At 43.5% G+C, this 10,663-nt stretch overlaps 2 protein-coding genes across 2 annotated transcripts in view; both read right to left on the bottom strand.

The window, feature by feature from the left end:
- Positions 1–3,917: 3,917 nt before the first annotated feature.
- TMEM242 (transmembrane protein 242) overlaps positions 3,918–10,663 on the bottom strand; it is a 27,057-nt gene continuing 20,311 nt past the window's right edge. Inside the window, exon 4 of the mRNA XM_019644198.1 lies at positions 3,918–5,156. Coding sequence (XP_019499743.1) covers positions 5,058–5,156 — 99 coding nt within the window. The 3' untranslated portion in view covers positions 3,918–5,057. The remainder of the gene's footprint in view (positions 5,157–10,663) is intronic.
- LOC109383580 (L-lactate dehydrogenase A-like 6B) overlaps positions 7,794–10,663 on the bottom strand; it is a 9,109-nt gene continuing 6,239 nt past the window's right edge. The window contains exon 2 of the mRNA XM_019644158.1: positions 7,794–7,968. Within this exon, the coding sequence (XP_019499703.1) occupies positions 7,794–7,968 (175 nt within the window). The remainder of the gene's footprint in view (positions 7,969–10,663) is intronic.

Below are 10,663 nucleotides of genomic sequence, written 5' to 3'. Positions count from 1 at the left end.
GGTTGGAGTGGCACCTGCCCCTTGCTCTGGATAAACCTGGATACGCTGCCATGATCTCACCTCCATGCATCCGGACTGCCAGAACGGAGCTGTCCCTGTCACTTACTGTGTTGCACCAAAGGGTCTGTAGACTTGATAATGTGCTGCTTCCACAGATATTTCACTCCAGTCATTTGTAATAAAATCTATGAAAAGAGGACCAGGGCTGGCCCACAAGCAAGCTCAGAGCAAAGGGTTTCCTCAATCATTCTTATCTTTGACAAGAGGTCTTATTTTAGCATTGCGTGAGATTTACTACACTCGAGTACTACACTCGAGTTTTCTTCGCTCCGTCACCTGTATCACAGCTGAAAGGTCTCTAAGTAGCTGAGTCACTGTGGACTAAAGGGAGATGGAAGGCAAAGGGGATGGAAGCCCCACGGGGTTTCCAGACCAGGATGTCTACCACTAGGCTTCGCTCACTGTAGGAGCCAGAAGGATCCAGCCCCTACTGCAAAGACAGTTGGAGAAGACAACCAGCAGAAGTAAAATGAAAATAAGCACATTTCCATTATCCAGGTTGGCAGAGCAAAGGAGTTCTGCCGAGTTTGGCACAAGTCGGTAGGAACTGTCAAGTCCAGGCTTTCTTTCATACTCACCTCTGTCAACGTTCTCCTTTTAGACAGCAGGCCATGTGTGCTGGAGACACGGGTCTGTGGCCTGAGCCTCTCTTTCCAGGCAGCCCCCTCGGAGCATGTCTGCCAGGCTGCAGACCTGGAGCCCCACGCTGAGCCCGGGCATCAGGGGCAGCGTGAAGATGAGTTTGGAGAGTGTTTTCAAACAAGCAGGTAGTGGGTGTTCCATAAATGCCCCAAATTTCCTCAGTTTGCCTGAGTTAGCGTCTCAGGAAAAGTCCATTAAGAATGGCTTCCTCCTTCTGTCATTATGAACATTTATAGACTCTTCCACTTATTTTTTTTTTACTATTGTTTTCTTTTTTTAGTAAGTAATTATGCCTCACCAAGTGATAATGAGGCAGAGCCTAACCCAGCTTATATAAGAAATACAAATTAAGGTCCTGAATCCTTCCGCGAATGCTTAGGCAGAAAAGTTGAAACTACTTGTGTTTCTTGGTAACTGCTATTCTCATTTTCTCCAAAACTGAGTTACCTGCCATCAGACATTTGCCAACAGCCTCACTTCATTTTATAGATGAATGTTACTGCTTGCAAGAGATGCTTTCCTCTTCTTCCAGACTCACAAAATCACAGCCTTTGATAATGAGTCCTGGTGACACCAATACAGACACCCAAACACTTGACGTTATTCAGTGACTCTTGGCAGAAAGGAAAAACATCTCACTTGAACATGTAAAATACTATAAAAATATGTATCTTAATCCCTGTCATGAGAAATTTTTTTAACTGATTTTCATTTGTACTTAACAGTTTTACTTTTAGAGAAGATGCATGAAAATATACAACGTTCTCCATAAACCAAACCTAGGAGATTAAGTTTTGCCCCAAGTGAAATAGCTAAATTCAGTGGATTTTAATTACTTTTGTCCCAGTGGGCTTCCCCCACCCCTTAATTTCTTATATTCTCCCCTTAGGTTGCAATCATTAATTTGCAAGTTGAGTCCCACACTATCCATGAAATTAAGCAGAATGTATGACAGGCGAGGAGATCAAGTGCCACCTTTTGACTGAGCAGGTAAAGAAAGGTTGTTTTCCCCAACGTCAGCTGGTGTCGACGACGGAGGTGGTCACCTGTGGTTGTGCCTCAGCTCTGCTGGGCCTCTAGCTCACTCGCCTTCGTGTCGTTAGGATCCAATGTTTCTTGTGGAGATAGGCTACTAGGCATCTTTTTGGGCAGTTCCCGTGCCCTATTTTTCATTCCCAGGCTGTTCAGAAACTGCATTTTCTTGACTACAAATAACACCAGCCCATGGATACATTTTTACAGGGCAGCAATAACTTACAAGAATATGTTTTTTTCTTGAATAAATCCCCAGGCCTTGGAAGTCGCCCCTCTCCGCCCACTGAGTTTGCTCTATATTGCTTTCCCTACCCGCTCTTTTGGGGGCTGAGTTTCTAAATGTAAAGCTTAATGCTCAACTGCTGTAAGCAACATTCTTACTTACTGAAAGCTGCCTTAATGTTGGCTTACACATGGAATGGAAATGGCTTGTGTTATCCAGCCTTTAAAATTTTTCTAGTGCTCAGCCTCCATGAAATGGATTGCTTATGGGGAGATAATGTCTGTTCTATTCCTTTTTAAGTCTGTGAAAAATGTCATCCTGGTTAATAGGGTGATTAAAACTCTTTATGCTCCAGGAGATAAATGTGATTATGTTTGTCATACTCTACCCAAGATAAAGACAGCAAAGAAGGCAAACTTGAAATTCCATAACATTTCCTCTCTTCCATATCCAGAAACATTCAGAACTCAATACGCAGATGGTGCTTCACAGAAAGAATAACATTATCTGTTAAAACGTTTTTCTTTCCATTAACCAATTTAACAATATGCTTCTGGCATAAAAGGAATAGACAAATGACTAAATCTTCTGATATCTGAGTTTTGAGTATGGAAAAATACCACTTTAGTCACATTGATTTTTCTTTCCAATTTTCATCTTTGTTACTTTATTTTTGCTTTTAAAATGCCACAGGAGCCTATGCTTAGTACCTTTTCTAGGGACTCTGTCCCTGTCAACCTGCCCTCAGCAGGTGACTCACGAGCATTGTTATGTGAGTCCCCTGCCATCCCTCGGGGACAACAGACACTTGTGGAAAGGGTTTTGTAAGCAGACCCGCCACACAGCATGTATTCAGGTTCAGGCCTCCCACGTGCCAGCACAGAGTGCGCCCACCAGGCCCTGGCTTCTTCCTAGGGTCTGGCTGCCGTCAGCCCCTGCAGGGGGGCTGGCACAAGTTTCCAGTGCCGGATAGGAGTCCCTGCCCTCAAGGAGCTTATGAGGCAGGAATCTATTAAATAGATTTATGGTTAATAATGATATTTCCTTTTTTTTATCCCAGGGAAGCTAGAAATTCTCATTTTCTCCTACCCAGTGGAGGGCTTTTAAAAATTCAGTTATTCTCCATCTAAGAGAAATAAAAATCGAGGTTCCAGTTGTAAATAGTTTTAGGTAGCTCCCACTCTTATCTACTACGGGGATCCTAGACTCAGACTAACAATATGGACAAAAACCTACTCAATTTGCTCCTGCATTTCTGTCCTTTATTTCATTCAAAGGCTAGTTTGGGGGAGGTCATCAAGAAGGCATGACCACTGAGTGACCTGAGAGCTGGATCCGGGCCACTGGGGGCTCCCCGTCCCTGAAATGTGCATTCCACTTGCCCTTGTGGCTCCCAGAAACTGCCCGAAGGACACAGCCTTGAGGTGAGGTAGAAATGTGGTGTTGGGACTATCTGGATGGTGTACGTGACTGACCAGAAAGGGGCTCTAAATAAGAATTGGAGGGCGGGTGTGGGCAACTATTGTCTTGCAGCCGCTCAAGACAAGCCTCCTAATCAAGTTTCTTTGATCAGCGAACCTGCCACCTACCAACCTGGAGGGCCTGCCTCTTTCTTTGGTCTCTCCCTGCCCTCCTAGTAAGGGGGCTGGTTTCAGATTTCACCTGGGAAGCTCTCAAGGGGGTTGTGAAGCAACAGCTAGAAATCTTTTCTTAGCAGGAATTTAGTTAAAAGTCAAAAATGGGTGAAGAGTTTTGGGCTCCACATCCCTGATAAACTTCACAAGTGTTTCCATTTAGTCTTGGATTTTTAACAGGTTACACATGAAACCCAGACGCTGATTATACCTATTGAATTAATTAACAACACAACAGTTTTAACAGGGTAATGTGGTCCAGAGAAAAATGTTAACGTTATGCACTTGACATTTCATTTAAAAATTTCCTTAGAACTGAAAGGTTTCATTATAATAGAGTAATTTCAAATAAACTTTATTAAGCCTGATTGCTAATTAGGGCCTAAGCAATTACAAAGAAATTGCACAATTGATATTCAATGAGAGGTTATTTTTCTGAACACACTAACATATTAAGGTATTTTTCTTGAAAAATTTTAAGTCTCAGTAAAAATAATTGCATGTAGACATTATTCTGTGTTTTCTGTAAGAGCTCATGGAGGACAGGATAGGTTTGGGTGTGTATCTAAGGATTTACCAGTAGCAGTTTCATCAGCAAGGCGGTACTAAATACGTAATATTGAGACAGTACTCAAGTAACTTCCTGGTTAAAAAATATGTGTTAACATAGGTGACAACAGGGCTATTTGTATGTTGACAACAGACAAAACTACAAACTGTCAGTCACTGTTTAGGGACCCAGAAGCAATTTCTCAAAATAGTACATGTTATATCCATGATTCTTATTTTAGCATAACTATACCTTTTCAAGTTATCATAATCTGTTACTGGCTTCTAGTCTAAGAATTTGCAGGACCTGAAGGCGAGGTTATCAGGTAGCTAACTGGCACGTGGAAATCAAAGGCAGCAGAGCCGCACCCGACGTCTGATGTACGGGATTTGCCCACTGGCCTGTCACTTTGGAGTCGGCCTCATAGGAGCAAGTCTCTCAGGTTCTGACAGTCACATACTGACAAGAAAGGCTGCTGAAATTCATTTAATTTAGACACACTGAGGTACTGCTGCTGTTAGGAGTCTGTTTATAAAGATTTTCCATTGTAGGGTATTATAAATTTTTTCAGGTATAAAACTTGGTTTTAATCATAAACAGAAGTATCTCCCTGGGGATCTCCTCCACACAGAGAAGTTATCCATATAATTATTTTTAAACAGTCTTCCTAACTTTGGGAAAACTTTACCCTTCCCCCAACACCGCACGCGCGCGCCCACGTGCATTTCAAAATAAAGCACACAAAAAGATGGTTGGCCACCGGTGAAGACACTGAACGTCACCCATCCTGTGGGTTCAGACAACAATCTGCACATCTTCCTGAGGAGAAATCAATGTGTCCCTTTGCTGTTGGGCTTCTCCAAAGCCACCCTTTCTGGAACAATCCTTTTGGAATTCATCCACCATGCTCATCTCATTTGGATTTCAATACTTCCTCCCACTCAACAGCAGGTTCAGGCTTCTTGGGAATTGCTGGAAATATTGATTGCATTTTACTTCGAAAGTCTTTCATCTAAAAGATAGAAAAAAAAATCCATCATCAAATGTTAAAAGAAGGGGACAATAGCCAAAGATTAGAGACAGACACCGCTGCTGACTGGATAATACTTCATTGCTTGTGGGTACAGAGCAAAGAAAGACCAATAAAAGGCAAGAAACTGTATCCCAGCTGCCTTGAAAGAAAATGAGATACACCTCTTTCTTCTTTCACATATAAATCTATGGGCCTTAAACAACATAAAGCTCTACTCTGTGTCTGGAACGCAACAGACTGAACTGTCAGCCCTCCATGATATTTATCCCCTACCAGGAGAACTCTGTATTGTTGGCTTTCATATATAAAGATGCAGCTGAGAACGAGATTTCTGTCTACCTGAATACATGAATATACTCAGGCCATTCAGAGCTAGAAGAATTTTAGAGCCGGAGGGAAGAAACGTAGTAGGGGGTAATCAAAGAACAAATCACTGAATGGCAGATAAACTAGAATGTTTTTATGTGCCAGTGTTGAAAAATCTAGGTAGAAGTTTTACCGGGAGGTTTGGAATCTGTGAGTTAGAGTAGGGGCTGGAGAACCTCAACAGCAGGCCCCTGGCTCACCGGAGAGGGAGGGAACACTAGCTGTGGGGGTGGGTAGCTTTTACACTGGACGGTACTGGCTCCATGCTCTTTGGTTCATTCTTTTTCATTGATACGGTCCTGTTATGAAGATTGTTCAGAAGCACCACAGCACAGCATGACAATCTTCTCATCAGCCGTATCCCAGCCGTATTTCCCAGGGACACAGCACTCCTCGAGGGGGTTGTGAAGTTCGCACCCTGGACCATCAGCAATGTTCCTTCTCAGAGCGGTTACGCTGAGAGTTGGCTAATTATTTTTATGTTGATGCTTATTTAATTTGAAGCTGAATTCTTACCTTGTTTCCAAATGCAGAGGGTGCATCTTGTGCGGGACTTGCAAAGTCCTAGGCATTTACTCCGGTCGTCTTAGCACTGCTGTTAGTCTATGCTCAAACCCTAGCCCCAGCTCTTGGGAAAGTTGCTTACTGTCTCTAAGTGGTCGTTTCCATGGGTGTAGAATGGGGATTATTACCTGCTCAAGGGGTTGTGAGGATTAAGTGAGATAATGCGTATAAAGCACAGCACCTAACACACGTTAAGTGCTCAATATATATTAGCTATGGTCATTACAGTATCATCAAAATATATGCTGTTTCCAGGACAAAGCTTATATGGATATAGATATGGCATGCTTATTAAAAGCATTATTTACAGTAATGTATCATTTTGTTTTAAATATTCTGACACTGTAAGATATCTAAAGTTAGCCATTACATGGAGTCTGTAAGGGGTCCACGCCAACCATCTCAGTGTCGGGTCCCAGACGCCAATCTGGAAGACACACATGTCCATGGGACGTCTACCCTGCCTTCCGTGCAACTGTCTAGTTTGTACCGTGGTGATGAACCCTTCATGAGAGGTTCTTAACTACAGGCAGGACTGCATCCCTGGGGAGGGATGGCAGTGCAGGGTTTGGGGGCTGTCACAATCGCAGGGCATTACTACTTTCATTTGGTACGGATGTGAGATGTCCAGGGTGGCCCACAGAAAGAACTGCTTTGCCCAAAATCCCACCAGTGCCCGGTGAGGGGCCTCGCATACGCCTTCCTCGGCCAGAGGCAGAGGTCTCCCTCGCTGTGGCTCGCAACGCGCGGCTTGGCTCTCCCGCTTCACTTTTCTGGTTGAACATGTTACATCTGAGCCTGCTGACAGAGCTTCCAAATGGAGTGGCAGAGGCCAAGACACGAACAGAACCACTCATCTACCATCCCACCTGTCAGTGACACGGAACGTGGCCGTCGCTGACAAGGGGAGGTCGGGGAACGCAGATGAGGCCGGGGTAGGTGAGTGAAGGACGGCAGCTCCCCTGCAGCGAGCTTCTGTCCCCATTTTTTCCCATGGGCCTTTTTTTTCTTTCCTCTCATTTCCCAAGTACCTTATTATTCACAAGTTCCCAGGGTCCTAAGTGAGTAACGGAACCTCTAGAAGGAATCATCAACTAGGAACAGACAGACTTCAGAGCAAGGTAAGGGAAGGAGGCACGTGGGATAAAGAACACCACTTAGCCGTCTTGTTTAATTTTGCAGCGGTGGAAAAGGGAACCCAGAGCCTACACTTGTTATAAACAGGGCCTGAAGCTGCTTTAAACAATGGGACTCCACAGAAGGTTTTAAAGCTTCTATCATGTATATTACATGCACAGTAAATGAAAACCTTCAGTTTTTTTCCCCAGTATCCATTTCTAATATGCAGTTCAGTGAAGGTGTTGGTCTTATCAGTGATACTCTTCTCACAGGCCAGCAGACCAGTCCCCTGATTAAAAGTGTGCTTGAAGAAAGACTTAGGGATTGAGTACATTTAAGCAAACTTGGTTATAAAGGTGCTGAATTCCACGATAACAGTCCCAGCTATTACCATAGAGCCGCCCCCCTACCCTAGGCCCCAAGTTTGGTGAAGACGGGGCATGCTGGGAACGAGTCGCCACCCAACCACTCAGTTTTACGTGGAGCCTTTTCCCAGCTCTGGGACCCGTCCTGTGTCTTCCTCGTTCCTCTTCCCTCTGAGCAGGGAGGATTTTCCGTGGCTGTGGGTCACAGGGCTGCCCTTCTCAGCGGGCCGCTGTGCACGACACAACTCCAGGGGCTGCTCTCATCCACAAAGACGACACGAATGACACTCCCGAGGCCTGGAGCCCGTCGCTCCAACAGCAGCATGCTCAAGTCCCCATGCTTGTGTCCCGAAGTGTCGGGCTGTAAGTACCACTGTCTAAGGCAGCAGTTGTGCAACAGAGTATCATCACAATTGAGAAATGTATTCTAAGTATTTTGTTAGTAATATGGACATTCTGAAGGCTTGATACAATTGACTTTTTAGGTATTAGAGCGGACTCAAGATTATACCTCTAACAGTGTCACTCTCATTCACATTTCAGTAACTTTTTGAAAGGCCAAATAGCCAGTACGTCAGGAGTGAAACATGGGATATGCATTATTTACCATGCATGTCTTGGCAGGGAAAACAAAGTGAAAACTTTTAGTCTGATATATGGTGTGCTGAAAGGTTACTTAAAAACTTCAGGATATGTCCCCAATTTAATTAATTTCATAAATCCTTATGTCATTGATTCTAATAAACAGGCAGTTATTGGAATTAGAAACTCCAAGTTTTCAAGTGTCTTTGCCATTGACTAGCTCATTTAGTTTCAAGTCCTCATTTGGGGTGCTGGTTCGCTGCCGGCCACAGTGCTGGGGTCAGAATGCTGGAAGCTTTATAGGACCAACTGATGAGACAGCCTTGGCACATGTGAATAATTGCAGTGCCAATGGTAATTTTGAGGAACCTGGGAATTCATCTTCTTCATAAAACAGAAAGAGATTATGTTACCTGAACAGGCATAATGCCTGCATTTGGGATCGCCTACATGCCACGCACTGTGCCAAGCATTAGGCTATTAGTCTTCACAATTCTATGTGGCAGAAATGAGGACCACCATTCTCCATATGAGAAACCAGAGGTGAGGGAGAGGCTGGCCCATCCATGGTGACATGGTTTATAGTCAGTGCAGCTGCCTGCCTCGTGTCCAGGGCTCTTTCCGTACAGTCGCTCCGATTCTGTGATCTGGAAAGACATGGTACCTCCATAACCTCTACCACCAGCTTTCACTAAAAATGACTTTGAGAACATATGTATTCCTCTGGCAGTGGTGACCGTTTTATTTCGAATGGTATGGCAGATTATTACCCATGTTCATCAAGAGCCAGTACTCATCTACTTGTGGATACAGGGTGGGTTATATTTTTCCAACCTTTTGAAGTTAGGTAACCATGTGACAAGTTCTGGCTACTGAAGTGTGAGTAAAAGAAAAGCGTGTCGCTTCCTGGGTGAAGCACTGAAGTGCAGGTATCTGCGTCTCCAGGCCTCTCTTCCCTTGCATGGCAGTCATGGAAACCCGTTACCATGGCGGTGCCTCGAGAGCAAGGCAGGCTGAGGTGCGGAGCCAGCTTCCCTGGAGCCGTGTGAACCCATTTTATGCGATTTTACATGAGATAGAAATAAACTTTTGTTATTTTAAGCCACACATTTGGAGATTGTTTTTTTTTACTGCAGCATAACCCAATCTATTCCGATGGATATTAATGGTGAAAAGAATTACAAAATAGACATAAAGCATGCTCTGGTGCCCTTCAATGAGACACTAAATTTGGCTGAAACATGGTTTAATAAAAATGCAAAGGCTGGACAAAGGAGAAGAGGAATTCTGTGCAGATGTGCTTGAAGAGCTCTTATAACTACCTGGAACAAATGACCCACCATCCTTCCCACCTTCAGGCCGCTCAGCACATCAATTAGTCCCATTGTATGACACTGCTTCCTGGGGAATCAGAACATTTCTAGGCGTTTTCAATGAAATAGTATAGGAACGGTGATCAGCATGGTAAAGGGTATTTTGGGGGGCAGGTCACTGTTCTATGTCTACTTGATTAAACTGAGCAGAACTGGCTTACTTTAGACAGCAGGTGCTGGTATCTTTCACGTCTGATTAGGCCTGCTGATATCCACATGGATCCTGAGGTATGTTTGAACAGCCCATATTATTTACTTAATATTCAACGGCAACATGAATAAAATACTCTCAACTTCTTACTTTCTAAGTTATTAGTACTATCATTTAGGTCAAGGTCAGACAAGCATCTTCACTTTCTCCTAAACCCTCACTGTATCACATGCATGAAGTCTAGAATCTGTAGTAAAGTCAATTGATTTAAGAATAAAAGTGGAATGTGTACCTTTTTGAGAAATACAATCCCTGAAGTACTCATTAAAATGGCCAATTTTAACAACAGGGCACAATTCAAAAGCCAAAGCTTTCCGTTAATGTAAGGTAAACTGTGCAGCAGTGACGACCCGGGAGCGTGTTAGAGCCAGGGCCCACTCTGCTGCTAAGACTCAGCTCAGTAAGGACAATTTATAACATGCTTCTTGATTTAAAGTGCTAACAGGTCAGGTTCTCAGAGGCGCTTCTAAAATGATTTCAGTCAGGCTTCATTTTCAGTAACTGCAACATTTTGGGATGTTTTTTCTCTGCCAAATAAATGACAGTAACTGTACCTACCTCTTACTGTCAGGCTTCTTCCTAAAAGCTTTGTATTTTACTGTATTAAATACTTCATAAAAGCTACCAACCTGATCACTATAATTTTTGTATTTTAACCTAATGACCCTGCTTCACTGGATGAAAGTGCGCGCGCACACACGTATACACAGGACCTACTGCAGCTACCATTTCATGACTTTTTAAAGGCCCTGCTGATAGGTTGTCACAGGAGAGTGAAAGTAGCCGATGGCTCCATACTTCTGTTTGTACATTTATGTTTACATTGTAGAGAAAGTTACAACTTTTTAAAAATAACACATAAATGAAAGAGTACATAAACCAGCCAGAACAAAAGAATTAACGTGT

Source organism: Hipposideros armiger, unplaced genomic scaffold (assembly GCF_001890085.2).
Source record: "Hipposideros armiger isolate ML-2016 unplaced genomic scaffold, ASM189008v1 scaffold_86, whole genome shotgun sequence".
NCBI classification, from domain to species: domain Eukaryota; kingdom Metazoa; phylum Chordata; class Mammalia; order Chiroptera; family Hipposideridae; genus Hipposideros; species Hipposideros armiger.
The sequence above is the reverse complement of the archived record's forward strand: the minus strand, read 5'-3'. Positions and strand labels throughout refer to the sequence as shown.